This window comes from Gopherus flavomarginatus, chromosome 10, assembly GCF_025201925.1.
Source record: "Gopherus flavomarginatus isolate rGopFla2 chromosome 10, rGopFla2.mat.asm, whole genome shotgun sequence".
In the NCBI taxonomy this organism is placed as follows: domain Eukaryota; kingdom Metazoa; phylum Chordata; order Testudines; family Testudinidae; genus Gopherus; species Gopherus flavomarginatus.
The window spans coordinates 44,156,688-44,179,184 of record NC_066626.1 but is presented as its reverse complement, the minus strand read 5'-3'; the positions used below and the strand labels follow the sequence as shown (position 1 = coordinate 44,179,184).

General features: G+C 40.2%; 1 protein-coding gene across 2 annotated transcripts in view; it reads right to left on the bottom strand.

Moving 5' to 3' along the window:
* LRP2 (LDL receptor related protein 2) overlaps positions 1-22,259 on the bottom strand; it is a 191,998-nt gene extending 169,739 nt beyond the window's left edge. For both annotated transcript variants that reach the window (XM_050916323.1, XM_050916322.1), the window contains exon 1: positions 22,090-22,259. In XM_050916323.1, the coding sequence (XP_050772280.1) occupies positions 22,090-22,183 (94 nt within the window). In that variant the 5' untranslated portion in view covers positions 22,184-22,259. The remainder of the gene's footprint in view (positions 1-22,089) is intronic.
* Between the last annotated feature and the right edge of the window lie 238 nt (positions 22,260-22,497).

The following is a 22,497-nucleotide window of genomic DNA, read 5'->3' as shown; positions in this document are numbered from 1 at the left end:
TGTCTGTACACCTACTCTTGAATTCACAATGACATAAATAAACTATGTGTTACCCTAACTTTCATGTAAAACCAGACATACCAACATGGTCACATAAGCACAGTTAAGTGATGTATTCTTAAGGGATATAAGCAAGCTACTTTATGCAAGGAATGTTGAAATCTGATTGTCTGGTAGTGACATCCTGATTTATAATGTATCCTGCAAATGGTCAAAAACTGCACTCGGATGAATGGTGGTACCGAGTGGTACAGGAGTATGTACACCCAAATACCTTCTATAGACTAATGTATGATGGTGGTTGGTGGTGCAGGTCTGGGGTTGGTGGTGCAGGTCTCTTATCAACTACCTTTAAAACACAACAACCTCCCTTGCAAAAATGCCCTGAAAGAATGTACAAGTTCATCCTGGAATCCCAGACCCTCTCACTAAATTCTGCCCTACAAAACATTTCAATTTGAGATTTTTAGGGCCTTTTTAAAGTTTAATTGTTAAACACAGCATATATTAAACAATGTATCCATTAGAACTATTATTGGAAGTAAAACAATCTGTTTCTACATTTACTGCATCAGTAGCATCCAAGAACACAAGAATCTTAACTGCACCTGACTGAAAAAGAAATTACAATATAGAGTTTAATCAACATGCAAAGAGTTGCAGGTTTCTAAATGGGAAAAGTATATGCTTAAAAACAAACAGCATGGAATATAATTTCACTGTATATTATATCATTCGTTTCAAATAATTAACCAGTAAATGTTAAGCATTGTCTATAATACTAATATTTTCTTTTGCCTTTCTACTAAGTTATTAAACATATCCTTACGGTGACGTAAAATGAGATAACACTGGTTACACTTTTTGGAAAGCATTATAAATACAGCAGTCTTCATGCACTATAAAAAACTGTAACTGAATGTTAATAGAGTATTTGCAAACCAACCAGTTCTTTTACACTCTGTAATACTTTTAAAAATTATAGTTCAAGTCACTCAGAACTACATACAGTAAGTGCTGTACCAATGCCCATTTATACAATTAATCAGCAGACCTATTATAATTCATTTAATTATGGTATTAGTCTTTTCAAATGTAATTTTCCATGCTTGCTTATTTCTCCTTGAAGGCTAGGGTTCTGAAATAACTTTTCAAAAACGCATAACAAACTGATGATTCACATATCATTGCTTTGCATCCTCTTAGTAAAAATGTACTAGTACATTAGATAGTACAAAATGATTGTTTATTTAATAAAAAGGCAGAAGGATCTGGCTGAAAATAAATTACGGTAATAAAGAGGTAACAGTCATCTGCAGGTTCAAAGACATTTCTCACCAAGGTTTTAAAAAGTATTTTGTTGTTTTTTAAACTGTGATCAAAAGAAATTCTGGCCATCAAAAGGAGGAAGTATGCAGAGTACACACAATTATTGTATCCATTGCTAGAAATGTCCACCATCCAAAAAAAAATTAACAGTAAAATGACTGATTAAATCAATAGAAATAATTTCAGAAATAACTCCAAGTGACAACCCATAGAAACATGCCCCTTGATTCAAAATAGAAACTGACCATCTACTAAAACCAGCTTCTGAAGGCTTTATAATAGTTTGTGTTCAAGGGCTGAACTGATGTAAGAGGCAGTTACCCTTGTTAAACCAAGTATTAATTTGGGGACATATTCTGGAACCATTACTCACAACGAATAGCACTTACTCACATGAGTAGTCCATCAAAGCCAACAGGACTACTTGCATTAGTAAGTGCTATGCCGCTCATGGATGCAGAATCTGTTGCTCTACATCAGGAGGGAGATGTTAGAAGGTAAGAGGTGTGCTCTTGTTAACTGACATTGTTTGAGTTAACTTAAACTTAAACTGAGGGGTTAGTAACTACTGACACTCTATTGCATCAAAGAATTTCTTTTTAGTAAGTGCCCTTTTTAAAATGGTAAGGCAGTTCATAAATTAGTCCACGACTGCCAAAAATTAATACTAATGAGCTAATTTCAGTACAAATTCTGATTTACCATGGCAGATGCTGATAAAGCCAGACACTTCTCTCAGGCAAACAGAACCCAGTTAGCAAGATTCCTGCAGGAAATAATACTTAGTCTTTATTATCTTGCTTCATATTTGCTAAGATGAAATGGCTAGGTGACTTTTGAAGTTTAAAATCCAGAGAATTATTTTTCCTTGCTTTAATTTGATTATATTTTTTTACCCATGGAACTGTGATGAAACTATCATTCAAATACAGACCAAAAAGACAGATGGTAAGATTTTGTGAATCCCAGCAGAACCCATGCAAAGCAGAATCCGAGGTGGTTGTTTTTTGAAAGAGTATGGATTCTGACTTTTCAAAAATTGACAAATGCCTGTTTCAATTTTTAGGGATTCAAGAAAGCAACTGGAAAAAACAAAGCTTCCACATCCACTTTATTATAAAGCAATATTGCACTGAAGAATCCAGCCCACAGCTTAAAATTTATCCCTTGGGAAATATACAGAGAGAGTACTGTTCCTGAGACTTCTGCTAGACTTGCTGTCTCTGGTCCTTAAGCTACAACTGCTGCTGCACCTTCTGTAGCTGTCTGTGTCTGGGATTCTCTTGTAATAGTCTCCTGAGTAAAGATGTCTGGGATTCACAATCCACTTAGGTCAAAACAGAGAAGGCCAATTTCCATGGCACAAAGTAAGCTACTTGTACACAAGATTATGCAAGACTATGACTTTCTATTAGACTAAAGCATCACAGAGTGATCCTGTGAGGAGCAAAAATTTGGGGGCAAATTATGAACCAAGCAAAATACTTATAACCACGGCATAGTGATCCTGGCCTTTAATTCAATATTAAAAATATAACTATTTGGTATCAAAACAAATATAGAATATCAAGCATTACACTACCACGATACCATGCCTGAATAGCTGTATTATTTAATGCAATTGTTTATACTCCCAAAACAATTTAGGGCAAAATTTTCATTTACGTCAGTGTAAATCTGGAGTAACCCCCCTTGTCTTTAATGGAGTTATTCTAGATTTACACTGGTGAAACGGATAGAGAATTTGGCCCATTGACTGCATGGGGTTTAAGTGTTAAAATGAAGCTGATGCTAAATACAGACCCAGTGACCCTCCCCGGGAATAGCATTAAAGCTCCATTCACCAGCTAATAGACACTATCCAATGCCACACCAGGCCATTGGAACTCTGCCAAGTGGCAGCGGGTGGGGGTAGTACAAAGCCCTTTCAGCACAGAGGTTTTGGAAGGTGGACGCTATCTTTAATTTGTAGGTTCCAATCCTTTATGGATTTTCAGCATAATGGCAGTTTGTTAGGACTTTCCTATTCCTATGCTATATTTGATCCATATCCACATTTGATTCATTCTCAATCCTAATATATATTTGGATAAATATTTAGATTGAAATCTAAAGTCTATATTCAAACCCTTTATGTTCAGGCCCAAACACGCTAAACAGAAATATGGAAAAAGCTGTCCAGGGAGGTAACCAAAATGCTGTCTTACAAGAAAGACTTAGGCCTTGGCTACACTGGCGCTTTACAGCGCTGCAACTTTCTCGCTCAGCGGTGTGAAAAAAATACCCCCCTGAGCGCTGCAAGATACAGCACTGTAAAGTGCCAGTGTAAACCGTGCCGCAGTGCTGGGAGAGCTCCCCGTGCTGCAAGCTAAACCCCATGAGGAGGTGGAGTACATGCAGCGCTGGGAGAGCTCTCTCCTAGCGCTGGTGCTGTGACCACACTAGCACTTCAAAGCGATGCCGTGGCAGCGCTCCCACAGCAGCGCTTTGAAGTTTCAAGTGTAGCCATACCCATAGGAGCTAATCTGGACTTGAAGCCGTAGAGTTTGTATTCAATGAGGTAGACTAGGCACTTTTATTCATCTTCTCTCACATAATAAAGGAACAAGGAAAACTCCATATGAATTCCAAGAAAGAAAAGAAAAGAAAAGAAAAGAAAAGAAAAGAAAAGAAAAGAAGCATAAATCAGCTAAGACCCTTTGCTTGCTTTTCTTCCACCACAAGAACCCACTCACAGATCACATACTGATGCAAGCTTTCTAGCACGACATGAGACTGCTTTTTCTCCACAAAAAGAAAACTGATGATTATTAAATACTTAAGACACTCCTATTTAAAAAAAAATCATGTAAATTTAAACCTTAGTTTATTTAAAATTATTTGGTATACTAGTAATAGTAAACTGGCAGATTCTAGGTCTAATTTCCTAATGAGGTTGCATCTCCCTGCCAACCTAACAATCTTGATTGCTCGAAAAATGCTATTTATATAGGCCTCTCAAGTGCTAGCATGCTTAGCCCAGCCTAGGACTACTGTTATGACTGCTCAGGGGACAACAGTTCCCAAGAAATCCTGTTCTCATGATTCTCAAGGAAGGATTGGAAGGGGACTGTCCTAAACCATGGACAAGTTCCCTCTGTAGTGAGGGAATGAGGGATGTTCCAGCCCATCCTGCTCACAGACCACCAGTCTCTGGCCGTAAGCAGTCAGCAGTATGAGTGATGTCCCCCTCCATGACCACATCCCCTGTTCAGTTGTCAGGGCTACTGGAATGGGGTAATACTGGCCCAGGAGGATCCCTCACCTAACTTTAAAGAGCGCGGTCACCCTGCTATAGTCTCCATTTGTAAAATATATAAAGGTTGATGACGATTCATTACAGTGTGTTACGTGCTATATGATGCTAAATATTAGTATTGTGTTGCCAATTAAAGTTATAAGAAACATGCAGAAGGAGCAAATAGCTCATAATGAGAAACAAAGTGGTACCTGGCAAAATTATGCTGTTAAATTCCACATTTATAAATTAAATTGATATTTCATTGCAACAATAAATCTATACAAAATTAATACTCTATCAAATAATGTATCGGTATTAAAGGCAAATTATTCAAACAAAAAATCATGTTGAAACAAAATACTCTTCAGCCATGTTATTGTGCCTTGTTATTAAAAGGCATGTGGTACAGATTACCTTTGGACAGCAAGCTCTTTGGGGCAGGAAATATGTCTTTCTAGTCTGAATATCTGGAAACTGCCATTTATTTTACAGTGCTGGATTAGTGATTTAAACAAATTAATTAAGTAATGAGAGTATCATTGTAGAAGAATCTTTAGGTGCTCTCTCTTCTGGCAGATTTGCACATAAAGATGAGGCTGTGGATTAGGTTTTCCTTTAAGGGAGTATCCCAGGGAGTATGTAGACCAGGGAGCTGTGCTGATTGGAAGCCGGAGCTATGAAACGAGGGTATGGGGGCTTCTAAGTAGAGCAATAGTAGTATTGCACCTGGGGGCTGCAATTAGGGTGACCAGATGTCCCAATTTTATAGGGACAGTCCCGATTTTTGCGTCTTTTTCTCATCTAGGATCCTATTACCCCTCACCTCTGTCCCGATTTTTCACACTTGCTGTCTGGTCACCCTAACTCCAATCATGGACTAGCAACCCATTGTGGTAGGCACTGTACAAAAAGAGAACAAAAATGATCCTTGCTCCAAAGAGCTTACAATCTATAGAAGGTGTTGTGCCTTCAATTCCCCACTCTCCAAGATCAACAACTAAGGAATGCCACACGCATGTTGTGTTACGTCTTTCACTTCCCTAAAAGGCATTCACTACACTAAGTGATAGTATACATGAGTCAGGTATTCAGCACTGCTGGTATATATAACTTGTAAATGATAGAATTACAAACAGGATACGTAGGGTGACCATATGTCCCATTTTGGCTAGGACAATCTCTTTTTTAGGCCCTGTCCCGGCCGTCCCAACTTTTTTTGACAAAACTGGGCATTTGTCCTGTTTGCTCTTGCCAACTGATCATCAGATGGCAAGAGCAAGTGGGACAAAAGCCCAGTTTTGTTTAAAAAAGTGGGGTGAGACCCCTAGCAGGCATAGAGGACTATATGGGGGGGGGCGCGAGTGGCAACATCAGCCCTACACTGGAGAGAGGGAGAGCGGCTCAGACCTGCTGCTCCGCCCTGCGTGCAGGCGGGAGAGGGAATCGGGCAACCCCGCACACGGGGATGAGAGAGGGGCCTTGGGCAGCCGCACACATGGGTAGGCAGCAGTGGGGACTTGGAGGACCAGCCCCCCATGCAGGGAGAATAAACCTATCCTGCAGAAAGTCCAAAAATAAACCAGGTGAAAGAAAAACTCATCCAGGGAAGCTTTGCAGAGTTTGCCCCAAATTGATGGGTGGTGTTTGTCCCAATGGAATGAACAGAGGTTTCCATCCAGAAGTCTATGTAGATAGTGGGGGAATATGTGGATTCTGGGGGCAGAAACTCCTTTGCCTTTGCTAGGAAGCATGGTAAACTCAACCTGTACCCCATCTATTTGAAGACAACTCTGCAAGGTTCCCTTTGCTGAGTTTTCCTACCATATTGCCCCCTCTCATGGGTTTCTCTAAAGGGAGGAGGGGGGCTTGGTTTCACACATACTGTCTCTCACTGGCTCATTCCCAAATTATAGCCAGTCTAGGAATGTTATATGCCCGACCAATATGTACTGTAACTAAGTGAAATTAGGGTTATATAGGGCTCAGTGAAGCGAATGACATATCACAACATGGCTTTCTCATTCTGTTAAGGCACTTGGGCCGTTCCAGAAAAAGTACAACCTGACTTTCAGAACACTGCAAAACATTCCACGTGACATTTGGCCTAAGCAATTTCCATTCTGTTTTGCTCTCTTGTACACAGTGTTCTGACAGAGTAATTTAAAATGAGTATTTCCAGCATTCATGAAATTGTATTTGGATAATTAGTTATATATCTGTAAAAATAGCAAAATGCCTAAATATATAGTGACTGGAATCTATCTGCACATGGATCATAAACCCTTATTAAAAAAAGCCACATGATGTCTCAGAGTGCTCAATTTTGCATTGACACCTCAGAAATCAGCTCCTTATTGATTATATAGCATGGGAAACACACATGCACTCTCTTTTCCAGCAAATGTGGGGAATGTGTTGCACTTGTTACATTCTCTTTTCCATTTGCGACTTGAATACTACAGAATTAGGAAAATAAGGAAGACTGTAGTTGTGGAATAAAGCTATACAATATGATCTGAAGGCAAAGCAAGATTTGGACACTTCAGAAATAACTCAGACTTCTGCGACAGAGGTCATATACTATATGCTTGGAAAAGAAAGATTTAACTTGAAAAGCAAAGGGTCCAATTCTCCACTAACCCTACCTACCTTGGCTTGGATGTCTAGCTACCCAATCTTAATTGTGGGACTTTCCCAAAATTAAGCAGAAAGCCAACGGTGAAGGCTTTTTTATATCTTGCCAAATTGCAGAAAATGTCATTTCTTGCCCGTCTCCCTCCCAGAAAAACTGTGGTGATTCCACACAAATAAGTCAGATAATTTGGTTTGATATTACTAAATCTGATATCAGCTGTGGATATTTGTGGGGAGGGGAAGCAAGGGGGAAGGAGGATAATAGGAGGGGAAAATTTGTTTTCTCTCTTATTTGTACATTTCTTTCCATGAGCCCACCTGGCTATGCAGAGACTGCTCCATCTCAGATATCTCTGTGTGATATCTGTTTTGATTTTATACAATCAGCTGCCCTGCCCCTTTGAGAGGGACAAATCCTGTCCTTTCCCTAATGGACATAGCTTGTGGGGGAGGCAGGGGACATGATCCCCACCAAACTGAAAGCCACAGCCAAGCGCATAATTTGCGTCCCCCTCCCCCCCACAAGAAGCCCCATTGGCCTGACTAGAACTCCCCCCCCCCTCCAAAAAAAAAATTATAGAAGTAAACTACACCTATGCTTTCCTCCTGCCAGGGTTTCCATAAGGAGTTTCACTGAATGTGTCTATACACTCAGAAGGGACCCCAGGATCCTATTTTTGTTAATTCTCATTTTACTCGGATGTTTAATGCAATGTATCTTGCGCATACAAAAACAAAAGTGTACATCATGCATGGTAAATTCAGAAGCAGTGTTTCAGAGAGGACGATGTCAGGTTTGTATCGTTTCCTCTACTGAAACAGGTTAGCAAAAAGTACTGTGTCTCAGTACAAAAAAAGGATTTCTATCAAGGCAGTAGGGGACAAAAACCTCTGTTGGTGTAAATCAGCATAGCTCCATTGAAGTCAGTGGAGCATGGCCAATATACACCAGTAGAGGATTGAGGTATATTCTGCATTACTAGCTGCTGGATTCCAAAAAGTATTGTGCATTTGGATCTGTGTGTGCACATGCACCCCAACCACACATAGCAACTAAATCTGAAATGAGAATATACACAACACACACTTATTGTATCTATGTGAAAGGAAAACTTCAGTACCAAATGTCATCTTAATAACATTCATGCAAACTCTTCTAACAATTAGAATATAGTCATTCTATGTATGTCAAACTATAACCTTTTTATTTTCCAGTTATTTTAATAGTCATAAAGAGGAGGCTATAGGTTCATTTATGAGAATACCTTTACATAAATCCTAGAATTAAAGAAATTCAGAATTTTAATCTACTGAAACTAAGCAGAAAAGCTTTCCTGCAAAGAAAAAAGGGTTCAACTCTCCTGCAGACCTGAAGTTCAAAGGAATGACACTGTAAATGCCTCCTAGCAACATTCAAGATATTCATAATCCTCATCCTCTATAACTTCACTTAGCTCTTTTAACTGAAAAATTCTACAAATGCAAATAGGCTGTTAAAAACAGAAAAAAAATTAATTTCCTAACAAATCTATTTATTGTTCATTTTTTCCAAATATGAATTTGAACTAATAATAGGGGGAACAAGCTCTTGGTTTTCAGACAAGTCATAAATGAACCATTTAACCGATAAGAGATCAACTTCCAAAACAATCCAACTTGTAAATAAGGTTCATGAGTTTGAATAAAGTGTTATGCTACCTGGATATTATTTATCACTGATTCCAATAATACTGAAAAATTAAGATATTTTTATAAATGTAGGTCATGTTTAATCAGCAACACCAATCCTAAATGTGAAAAAAGCTTTCTAACAATTAAAAATAAATCATATATTATGCATGTGTTCATATTCTTATCTTCATTTTGATCTAACTACACTTCTATATTCATTTTAAAAGTGTCTTGACAAATTTTTCTTTAAAAATCCACTGCTTGTTTCTACCAATGAACTAAAAAAAAAACCCCAGCAAATCTGTATCGCCCTCATCCTTTAGGAGAGCAGAAATAAGAAATAATCTTTATTAATGTGGGATTAATGTAATAGGTAGATGACCTAAAAGGTAAAGTTTCTCATTACTTCTAAAGTACACATCCCTTAACCATATAAGACATGAGCCTGCATCCATCGAAGGAAGTTCCCCCTATTCTTCAACAAAAAGAGGATCAAACCATAGAGAACCTGTCATGAATCTATCTTTACAAATTCTTTCTTTTATTATAAATGTTTATTAAAAGTACTTATAAAGCTGTCCAGTATAAAATTAGTTGTACTCTTATTTTACAAAATTTATTTCGTGATTAACTTTAGAGAGTCCGAATTTTCGGTAATAACTACTAGCCTTTACAAAATGTCAATGGTTTCAGATACACTTTACGGAAAGAACATATTCTGCACTAAATTGGATAATATTAACCAGTTGCTTTCACATTTGGTATCTTAATCCATATAAATCAGCTGTGCTTGTATTAGCTGGATAAGTGAAGCACACACTGTGGATCTCTAGCGAAGCACACTCTGCTGAGCTCTACTATTGCTGTTCAAAATCTCTTTGTTGTGAAACACATTAAATATGCAAATATCTATTCTATTTGACCAAATTACACGAGGAGGAGGAAGAACAAGCAAACTGGAAGAAAGTAAAAGGCACCCTTAACTACTCACAAAAAGAAGCATCCCAAGCATTTTCATAAGAATGAAACTGGCTAATAGCCCCAAGGCTGCTACAGAATAACAATTGGGCAATGGGGGACCAAGTGGGAAAACCTCCCCGAATTGGAAGTATTTACAACTGTATAGCATGTGGGAAACAATGACAAAACCCATGCTCAGATAATTCTGACACGTCATGTATAGTATACACCATTGGGAAATTCTGATAAATGCAGTTTCAAGCTACAAAACCATCCTCTCAGCAAGCCACTTTTAGTTGAATGGTTTTGAGGTACTTTTAATAAACTTCCTATCCAATCAGCTGCTTGCTCTCAAAATTAAATCTCATGCCACTGCCAGATTTAATTAAATTGGATGCAATTAAGTTATCTATCCTAAGAAGTGATAAGTCCTGGCAGCTCCAGGTATCAGCCCGAAATGACGCTTTCCTAATGCACTAGGCAAGACTGAATCTTAAACAATTCACTTTTTAAAATCCATTATATATTACATTGCTATATTTAAGAAGACATATAACATATACTACTTTGAAAAAAAAATGCCTGTATTGACCCAACTTTATTGGGGAATATTCTCATAAATTCTTCCATGCAAGAAAAAATAATTTTAGGTGTTAGTTAAATGCAAGTTGTAAGTTCACACAGCAAAAGATACTTCTCTCCACACAGCACACAGGGCCGGCTCCAGGCCACAGCACGCAAAGCGCGTGCTTGGGGCGGCACGCCGCGGGGGGCGCTCTGCCGGTTGCTGGGAGGGCGGCAGGCGGCTCCGGTGGACCTGCCGCAGGCGTTTCTGCGGACGGTCCGCTGCTCCCGCAGCTCCAGCGGACCTCCCGCAGACACGCCTGCGGCAGCTCCACCGGAACCACAGGACCATCGGACCCTCCGCAGAAAAGCCTGTGGGAGGTCCACCGGAGCCGCAGGACCGGTGAGCAGCAGAGCGCCCCCCACGGCATGCCGCCGTGCTTGGGGCAGCGAAATTGCTAGAGCCGGCCCTGACAGCACATCCGCATATCTATGGTCAAATCCTGCTTCCCTTTATCACTCAAGTAGCACCACTGTAACTAATGGAACTGCCCAGGCAAGTAAGGTGAGTTGGGTTTGGCCCCTATGTTCTGTCATCTAGAAAATTGTTTGTTCTCTACTTTAGACACTGCTCACGCTTGCCTCAGTGGCCCATTTTGTTAGCTAATTCCATTCATTTATTATCCTTTCTATAAAATCTTTGTGCAACACTTGTTTTTAATATGGGGAGTCTAGCCCTACTGCCACTGAAGTAAATGGCAAAACTCCCACTGATTTCACAGGAGCAGAAGCAGGCCATAAAGATTTAAATTATGCTGTCTTTGCCTCAAGCATTTACCCACATAAAATCCTTGGATCCTGCCCTGCTGCCCTTTCTCAGGAAGCCCAATGCAACTATTCACAAAAATATGGGGTGCAGGATTGGATCCCCTTCTCTGCCCAGTTTTTAATCGTTCTACTAATCTTTTGAAAGAAACACACCCATTGCTGCAGACAGTCTATATGCAAACAAAAGCAAACATTGGCTTCAACAGGAGTATGGCCCAGGTAAGGACTGAAGGCTGGAATGGGCAAAAGCACATTTTACCAGTAGGCGCTCCGTCTACACTGGGAGGGTGTGCTGGTGTAAATATGGAGTATAGCTGCTATAGCTACACTGAACATAGCTCTACTGGCTAACCTTTCCTGGTGTAGACTTGGCCTCAACTTTAATTTTCTTCTTATGTGGTCTCAGATCCGGGATCCAGAGCAAGCCCAACAGCACTGCAGTCTATGCCTCACAAACCACCTCAGCTGACCTGGACCCAGTCGCAGCCGTGCCATGGGTGTTTTATTGCAGTGTAGACATACTCTTACTTAACCCTTTATGCACAATGAGTAGTCCTATGGTAGTCAATGTGACTATTCCCAGCGAATAAATTAAGCATTTGCATAAGTCTTTTGAGGATCAGGGCCTATAGTGTGGTGGTAACCAGGCTGATTTTTCTATCGGACTAGGCAATAGGAGCATTTAAAGAGAAACAAAAAGATGAAGTGTCAGGGGCAAAACAGATATGTGACCATTGCCACTAATAGGTATAATACTTAGCTGTCATAAGTAATCCGTTTTCAAATTTTGCTATTGTCATTGTTTACTTCAGGGTGTTTATTTGTAAATTATCAAAGTGCCTGTTTCTTTCCCAAAGAGATGTCCAATTTCCTAAAGCACTTTGGGCATTAAAGTTTTGATGTATTTGCCACACCCAAACTAAGTCAGAAGGGTCATAGCAATTTTTTATTTCCACAATTAGGCAGCCATTTCTATATACTTGACTGCATTCAGTCACAGGACAAATCCCACAGCACGAGATAACTCCCTAGCAAGTGCTTAGGGAGTTTGGCCCCAAGGCTGTCCTCCTCACACAGACAAAACTCACACTGGAGAGATGGGCTTTTTGTCTGAGTAAGAAAGACAGAATAGGTCCCTCAACGCGTATCTGAGATTCAATTCAGTTTTCCTGGTGTTCTGCCAGTTCACATTTGTCAACACCCAGATTAATTACTACAGTGAATACCTTTCAAGTAGCCACAGAGGTAATGAAAAGAATATTAGTGCTTCAGTGCATTTACACAATATTAGGAGCTAAACTGGTTTTAAACGGTGAAGTGGGCCAGGTTTTTAAAGGGCGCCCTGGGGCTGGTTTGAAAAGAGAGAGGAAGGGCAGAATTTGAAAAACTAATAAAGAAAGCTCCTACAATCACAAGCAAGATGCCAGAAGCACGTCTGCTAATTTCAGACCAGTTATGTACCCTATTCACTACAAGTGCAATAGTTTAAAAGCCTATTATACCTCGTAAAAGCAAAAAAATAATGCATGAATAGCCTTTTCATATGGCAAAAATGCCAATATTAGTTACAGTAGCATTCTTGTCCTGGTTTTAAATCTTCCATCTTGTTTACCGTATCATACATTGGGCCCAATCCTGCAATCTTTGCTCAAAAGTAAACACATGGGCAGCCCCCCTGAAGTCAAGTGCTATGTTTACATGAGAGAATTTTACCAAAGAATTCCCACTAGTGCTAACACTGGTTCCTTATAGTTCTGATGGGAGCCCTACTGTAAGCAAGGCTCTGGGGGCTTACATGTTAGTTAAGCTTACTGAAGAGTAGGCTCAGCTGACACAGCATTAGTCATAGTTCCAGTCACAATTAAATGAGAGCTCTCATTGGCGCTGACATGGTGGGAGCACCAACTGGAATTTTTTCGGTAAACTTTCCTATTGTAACCATGCCTGAAAGGATTGTTCACATGAGTATAAGGCCCGATTCTGCAGCCCTTACTTCCCCAAACTAAAAGAGAATCACAATATTATATTCAGGGGGATTGGGACCCCTCAGGAAGTCACGAGGTTATTACATGGGGGGGTCACAAGCTGCCAACCTCCACTCCAAACCCTGCTTTGCCTCCAGCATTTATAAAGGTGTTAAATATACAAAAAAGTGTTTTTAATTTATAAAGGGGGTTGCACTCAAGGGCTTGCTATGTGAAAGGGGTCACCAGTACAAAAGTTTGAGAACCACTGGTATATTTCCTTGATCAGTAAATGTGTATCAAGGTTTTTTGAAGATGAAAATCACTCCACAAGTGCTAGACATTATTATTATTTTGATTCCTGCAACATCTGTATATGATACCAATTGGTTTGTTCTAACCATGATGAAAACCACAATAAAGGCCCCAATCCTGCAATCTTGTAGTATACAAGCAGACCCCCATACCAAAATAGCATCTGGGGCTCCAGGCTGGACTAGGATGCATCTGTGTGGAACAAAGCCTATCCAAATACAAAAAAAAAATGAGTCAGAACATCAACTGGCTAAACCCATTTACACTAGCTGAGGATCTGACCCCCTTCATCTTAAATAGGAGTGCATAACAATGCAATCAATCAAATTCAAACCAACCAGATTATTACTGCTAAAATACAACTGTTCAGAAAACGAAATCAATCTCAATTAACTTTTACATGTCTTTTTTTTTAATCTAGACAAAACGAAACTACTAATAGTGATCCTTAGATCTCAAATCCAGTTTAAGAATTGCAAAACAAAGAAAACATTAAAAAGCTCAATACCAACAGTAAAAGCTTATTGTGGAATCCGCTGAAGGCTATCCATTCCATTCAACATTTCCATGTTTACTCATTAAGCTTCATTTTTTGAAATCATTCCAAAAAAATGTGCTGAACTGGAGGAGCAAAAGCCAATTAATAAACTGAACATTTCAGTAACAGAGTGGACTTCAGACCAGATCTCAAAATATGGTAAAATATTAAAAGAAATTTTTACAGGTCCTTTGGGGCCATCTGCCTGTCCCAAGTCAGGATAAAGGAGGAGGGTTGGGCGTGGGGCTAGCAACTCCACCCCGTAAAAAATCAACCTGCTACAGAAACGCTAACAATAGAGACCACAGAGACTTTTACCCTGGAAAAAGAACGGTCTTCAATTCGAAGATGCATGACGCTGGGTGGTAAAAGCCATGAGGAAGCCACTAAGCTGATTACCCTTCTTGCAACCAGGAGGATTACCATAGGCACATGGAACGTGAGGATCATGTACGAGTCAGGAAAGACGGCGCAGGTTGCAGCAGAGATGAGGAGCAACAACCTGACCCTACTTTTTAGTGTCTGGTTCTGATACTCCTTTCTCTTACATTAGTGCACTTCAGGAGTAGCTCAGCTGAATCAATAAAATTAAACTAGTTTAAGTGAGAGGAGAATCAAGCTGGAATTGATTCAAGATATCTCGTAAGACTGAAAAAGGAAAAAAAATCCATGATGTATCATTAGGAAGTTATATCAAGAGATATATTTTACTTTTAAAAGTATAACATTTCCATCCTTTATTTGCCAGACTTAATGTAAACTATTAACAAGCAGATAATTGACTTGTTTGATTGCTATAGCTAGTTAACCACAGTGACACAATCTTACCATTAGCTAGTCTTTATATGTGTCAACCTGTTGATGATTAAGAAAAATCTTCTATGCTTCTCACCAACGAATCTTCTAGAAAGTGTTTCTTTTTCAGCTTCCACTCAGAAGGTTATATTGTGCCATCAGTTTTTAAGCAGAATTGTAAATGAGGAGAAACGGGGATTCTGCATCTGTAATTCTGAAGAGCTTTAACAGTTTTCCAGTCTGTAACAGGTCTTGTTTTGTCCAATAAAAGTGAACAGTCTTGGATGCAATATTATCAAAGATGGAAGATACTGATTCAAAAATGTGTGGGGAACGTTAGGCAAAACTTATTACTGGCAGTCAAACCCTAAAGTTTGTAATCAACTGACTTCAACAGACATTTCCCTGAGTAAAATACTGAAAGACCTACAGATTTGGCCCTAAATAACTAGAAGAAAAAACAAACACTAGTGATCTTTGATCTCCCAATAACCTAACAATGCAAAAGGCGTATACAGGGTAGAGGCTCAGAACAGAGTGATTGATTTCACGTCAATCTAGGAAGCCTAAAAAGAAAAGAATTAAAAGGCTTTAATGAAATTGCATTCTAACTTCCCACAACTTCTCCCTCCCCCTCAATGAATCTTTGCTCATTTCCTGCAAAACACATGGAAAGTAAATCTGGATTAAAGTGGGATTTCATTGCTCAAATTTCCAGTCAGCTCAATATATAAAAGAAGGTTTTGGTTTGCTGTATAGGAAGTGTTGCATATGTTGAACATCTATCTTAGCTCAAATCTCCTTGGATGTCCTGTCCCTGTTTGTCTTGAATCCTGCAGCTTAATTATTTACTGTAATTCTAGCAGTCCGTGAAGAATCTAAGTCTAACCAGGTGTCATCTAATTACTGCTTTCAATTTTTAACTGAAATTTTGTTTTTTTCATCCTGTTCTTCACTTTAGGTGATTACTTAGCAAATTCCTTATATAGTTCACTGCCCAGGATATAGAAAAGGAGTAAATAATTAAAGAAAGATCAAGATAAGTGCTAAAAGTAGATTACCCATTTAAAAAAAAACCTTACGAAAACAAATACTGACATTAAGTTGATAGTAATGTCACTCTTATCAATTAAAAGGTAAAACGATTATAATGTGTTTCACTGATGCGTATTTTTAATTTTCAAGCCATCACAACTCCTGCTCCCCAAATCAGAGGTCCCAATCCTGCTCCCCTTGAGGGCAGAGGGTATTCTGCTGTTGATTTCTGTCAGAGCAGCTCAAGCCCAGAATTCCTCTTATAAATGTTCACTGACAGAGTACAAGAAAAGTATACCAGTGCAGGATTTTGATATACAGTTCAACCCAAACGTCCTCTCCCATATCTGCCTTTACCAGCATACAGACTGTAAATTGGACTGTACTCATTTTCTTTTCAAAACACCTACTTGACTTTTTTTCCCCCCTTAAGGCCCAAATCCTCCCTCCCCTGTGTAAAACCTCAGAGTAGGGGGTTTCACCCAGGGGCTCTATGCAAGGGACATAATCTTCTGCTCAGACCTCCTGGGCTTCTACCCATACACAGAACAGAGATAGTACATACTGTAGTAGAAGTGCAAGCTTCACCGTGTAACCCCAGCAATATGCAGCAGTTTTGATATGTAAGAACCATCCATGGCCCTTTATTTCTTGGCCTCATTTGTGAAACTATCAGCAAAAGTGTCAATTCATGCCAAATGTGATTGTGATTTCTGAGATGTGACACCTATCCACCAGGACATGGACTGTGTTCACCTATTAATTTTATAGAGGCCACTGTACATCTAGTCCTGCGCTGGATTTAAACTGGCAACATGGAAGTGAAGAGAGTTCACTTTTGTATCCTAGTATAATCCACTCTGCCATTGTATGCCCCTGTTTTACACTTTAGAAGACTTTGAAATCACTTCCTCCTTTTGAGAGAATATTCCTGTTGCCCAGAGTTGTTAACTATCATTGTTTGTTAAGGGATTTGCTTTTCTACCATACCTCATTTAAACACAGAACAAATTTTCAGTTGTGCATGCATGAGAAAACCCCAAATATTACTACTTCTTAGATCACTTAGTGCTCAGATTTTCACAAAGAGATTTATAATTGCTCACCTAAATATCCAATTTGTGGTTTGTACATGCAAGTACATGGGCCAATTTTAAACGTGCACAAAATAGAGATTGGCCAAAAAATTGTCAAAGAATGTGAATTCACCAATATACATAAAGGCTACAAAACTCTGTTTATCAGTTATGATGCTACTGTGTAAGCTAACATGACTTTTTCATACATATAGCAGAATTACATTTTTTTTGAACAAATAAGCTTTAACATTTTAAGGTTTTGCAATCAAGCACTCAAAAGACAGGAATTGTAATATTACAGCTGAAGTTTCAACCTTAACTCTGCTCTGAGTACAGACTTAAAATACAGTCTCTCCTAAAATCATTCCCTATTATATGTCAAATAACTCTGAAGTTTATTTTAAACCTTTAAATGAAGTAAATCATGGCACATGCAGCAAAATTCAACTGTGCAAATGCAAAATTTCCAAATTTAAATTCTCCTGGATGGAAGCGTGGCCCCACTGAAATTAACTGGAGTTTTCCCTTTACCTTTAATGAGGCCAAAATTTCTCCCCTTTCCTTTAAAACTACTCTACCAATTTGCTTCAAACTTGGCTTATTCCTTAGATCTCAATGATCTAAGGAATTGTGTTACCACTTGTAAAATTTTTGATCAGGTTATACTGGGAAGGATATAGATTATACACATAAAATAGATTATCAGATTTGTTAAAACTTTATTTTAAAAACTTCATTTCTGGCCTGAGACCAACCATGGAAAAATCTCTGCCCAGGAGGATTTTGCTTCAGGAAATTATGAGCTACTGAAAAATGAGGAATAGACCAAAAGTTGGAAATTAATTGTAGTGTGCATTCAGGCAGCTGTACACATTTTAGTATCCAGAGGATTCACAGACCAAACAAGTCCATGTAAGGTGAAAGGCTAACACCAGAAATGCTCACCTCTCCAGCATTATGAAGGTTTAGACCAATATCATGATATTACTTATTAACTATGGAAATGTAGAGCACAGTTCTGCAATCATTGCTCACACAAGTCCCGCTGACTTGGACTGGACTCTTAATCTGGTAAACTAAAGAGGATCTGGCCAAGATATGCAAAAAAAAGTCTCATCATGCAATGCAGGGAAGAGCACCGAGGAAATGTAAAGATACAGACAAGACCAGATTCAAAGCCATGATTTAAATGTTGATGTAAATTACACATTGGGTACTGAAGTCAAAGGGAATTTTGCAGAAAACAGGTGTGAGTGACAATGTTTTGTAACTCGCAGTAGTTCGATATTGAGATGGTGGAAAAATGAATACAACTTACACATTGAGGAGACCAAAGTGGTGTAACAGGAAAAGAAGTTAACAGGAGCATATCAGATAAAGTGGGAGCTCCACTACCTTATGCTTTTCCTGCTAAATCCTTGTCATACTCCTCCTTACAATGTATTTTACCTATCAATTGAATGCCAAATACATGCTAGTTACTTTACTACTTATATATATTAATTTTCTGACAAATGTGTGTCATCTCTTCTGAATTTGAACCAAAATAAGGCACTCCAGAAAAAAACAGTAATGTAGGAAGCTTAATTGATTTGTGATTAATTGAACATAGGTTACAAAAATGTTATTTAATAAAATTGGGTTTGTGTGAGTTGGAGGTAAATTTGAGTGTCCAAGAAGGGAAAATAGGTTTCTTATTCATGGATAACTACTATAAAGAGAAAACAAGAACAGAGACAGAAAACATTGCCTATAGACTCATAGACTCTAGGACTGGAAGGGACCTCGAGAGGTCATCGAGTCCAGTCCCCTGCCCTCATGGCAGGACCAAATACTGTCTAGATCATCCCTAATAGACATTTATCTAACCTACTCTTAAATATCTCCAGAGATGGAGATTCCACAATGGAACTGAACTGTTAAGAGCAGCAAGGTTTGAAACACCTACACTCCCAGGAACTAGAGGTCTTATCATAGCAGACTAGAATCAGTCCTTCCAGGAGTCTGATAATAAATACCAGATAAATGGGGTATTGTGTGAGTACACAAATCCTTAAAGACTTCCAGGTTCTTTTGTAAATTCAGACATTTGCCTTGATGATCTTAATCCAAATTTGCCCTTCACACACTGCTGTGCACCACAATGTCCACCCAAGCTGTGGCTGCATTTCAGCAGTGCTGTACAGGTGGATGTCTGAAGTGCTTTGAGATTCTTCAAAATGAAATGCTATGGTAATATAAAATATTGCTTTTATAATTCCCTATAAAATGCTACTTTAGGATACCACAGTGAGAGAACTTAAATTAAACAGAGTATGGACCCCATCTTGTAATCTTTACCCATGACAGTAATCTTAAGTAATAAAGACCACTGGCATGAGTAACAGGATCAGTTCTTATGCAACTTTGAGGAGTCATTTTTTCTCTCAGTTTATCCAGTAGCATGTTTAACAAACATTCAGGAGTCTGATTTGTCAAGGGAGAAGGCACAACACTGCTTAATATAGGCATAAGCACTCAGATCAAACTGAGTCTTCTTAGGCTTCTGGAAACATCTGGTTTCCACTCAGTAGTCCCAAATTCAAATTGCTAGTATTCAAAAATCATGAGTCATGCTTCAAAATATCATGAGACTGGATTAAAAATCATGAATTTTTTTTAATTAAAAATTGAGGGGAGGGTTGAGTGGGAGGCTTCTGAATATTGAGATGATAGTTTATGTTTGGGTCAAGTTTTCAAGTTTCTCTGCAACCACAAGGTCTGCAATCACTTTCTTTTTTTAAATGAAAGCTGAAATCCCCACATAATCACATGATTCCAAGAACCAGAGTTGTAAGTAAAATACTAAATATTGTGAGACTTGGAATAAGAATCCCAAGAGTTGACAATACTACTATTAAGAAGTTTAACACAGGTATTACCATAGACTCATTACTAAGGGTACGTCCAGACTACCTGCCATATCGGTGGGTAGCAATCAATTTTTTGGGGATCGATATATCGTGTATCATCTAGATGTGATATATCGATCCCCGAATGCGCTCCCGTCGACTCTGGAACTCCACCGGAGTGAGTGGCAGTAGCGGAGTTGACACGGGGAGTTGTGGACGTCGATCCCGCAGGGTGAGGATGGGAAGTAAGTTGGAATAAGATACTTTGACTTCAGCTATGGTATTCCTGTAGCTGAAGTTGTGTATTTTACATCGACACCCCCTGCTCAGTGTAGACCAGGCCTAACATTACATCATCTCATTAGCACAGTTTTCCTGATAATTCTTACATCCAGCACAGCAAAATTTTTAACACCTGCCCTGCTTTTGAGTGTCAATTCAAGATTTTCCCCTCACTTTTAATTTAATAATTGGAGATATACCAACCTCCTAGAACTGGAAGGGATCTTGAAAGGTTATTGAGTCCAGCCCCCTGCCTTCACTAGCAGGGCCAAGCACTGATTTTTGTCCCAGATCCCTAAGTGGCCCCCTCAAGGATTGAACTCACAACTCTGGGTTTAGCAGGCCAATGCTCAAACCACTGAGCTATGCCTCCCCCCGCCCAATAATTGGTAAATTCTCACATTCACATCTACTGTACGTGTCCTAATTTTTTTAAAGTGGCTGTAGAGCAAGGAAATAAGTATTTAAGTCAGCACTGCAGCTTCAGTTCTATGCAGTGTAAATAAGAGTGCAAAGGAATTAGCTCTCTACCCAGTGTGACCTCTTTGGCTGGAGCTTTTGCAATGCTCCTGCTGTACATTAGCTATCTCCTAACTACTTCCCTGCTCAGACAAGGGAGCTGTTAGCAGCAGTTGCTGTATAATTACTTACTTGATTCCCTCTAAGAAGCTTACACTAAGAGTTGAGCAAAGAAAGCAGATTAACAATCTGAATACATCCACCTAACGCATACACATAAAACAGTGGGGCTACCGGCCAATAGATGTGGCCCAGGAAATTCACTTCATCTCATCCTGCTGGAACAATAAGGGTTTTCATTTGAATTGTGGGGCAATTACATTGTGTGGGAGAGGGAAGGGGCGAGACAGGAAGAGATGGGCTGCAGTTACAGGGTGGGAGTGAATGAGTGGAGACAGGACTCCTCCATCCCCAGCAGCCAGATTAGTACCAGAGTAGGCGGAGGCGCAGCCTATAGTGCTCAGCCTGCTCTGCCAGTCACATGCTCCCCAATGTAACCTAGCAACAGCAAAGCCCAGAGAAAAAGTTCTCTCTCTCCCAACTTCAAATATGTGTCTGGGACTGAGGGAAGTTTATTGTGCTCCAGACTAAGCATCTGTTTCTTTATTAGACTCTTTTTATAACATACCGCATCTGTTACACAAACAACAGACATGTAGACGTTGCACATGCATAATCAGTGCAAATAAAACTAGCAAATCCTGTGTCTGCCTACTGGAACACATCTCGATGTGCAACTATACCGAGGAGCTGGTTGCAAAACCAGCTTAGAAACTAGGAGAACTCACTCAGCCTGCTCACTTTGGGCTTCCAAACCACCTGCACTTGGTGCGCTGAGAGGGGCCGGCAACACGGCCATACGCAGATCTTTATAGATGTTCTCCGGGGCCAATAAACATGTTCAGTAGCAAACGCCAGGATACGGCGAATGTCTTCCCCTCCTTTATGCACGGAGCCCTGGCCGGCCTCCGTGCAAGGGGCGCACCCCCCAGTTAAAGGCTTCTCTCTCCATTGCATCTCCAGAAAATGAAAGCCCTGAGTGACTTTACGCGTTGATTTGCACCGCCTGAACGGCCCTTCCCAACGTAACCCCAGATCAGCGACTGCTCCCCCCGAGGACTCAGACCCCTTCACTGGATAAAGAACCGCCCTGGGGAAGCAAAAGACGAAACCAGCCTGAGGAGGAGCTGTCACAGAAAACGCTGGACTCGCTTCGCAGAGCCCCCGGGCTCGTTCTACTTTCCACTACAGGATAAACAACTTCTGGGGAGAGTCACCTCCCGCTGCCCCAGCCTGCGGGAACACAGCACCCTTACAGACCAGCAGCCGCCTTCCCCCTGGCGAGCCCGAGGGGCGCGGAAGAGCCCCGCGCCCCAGGCAGACGAGGCTGCCGTAGGGGGCTTACCTTGGCCACTAGCCTGCATGATGCATGCAGTGAATAAGATGAGCACTTTGCAAGAAGCTGCTGCTCCTCCATCCATCCTGTGGCGAGATCCCATCTGGGCTGGGATGCTCCAGCTCCCCAGGAAGCTGGCTGCTGGGCTCAGGAAGGCTGCTCTGCCCTGCAACAGCCCAAGCCGCCTGGTGTCTTTTTCTATCCCGCTAGTTGCAGACGAACCTCCCACCCTCCAGACATTGCATAAAGCTCTTTATACCCAGCAGCCCCGGAACTAGCATGAGGGAATCACGCATTGCTCCAGGCCCTGCAGCCACAGGCTGCCTTTGCCCCTCCTTCCGCGCTCACTTTGCCGGGTAGGAGGGATGCTTTCACACCAATGCACTCCAATGACTTGTTACATCACACTGGTGATGT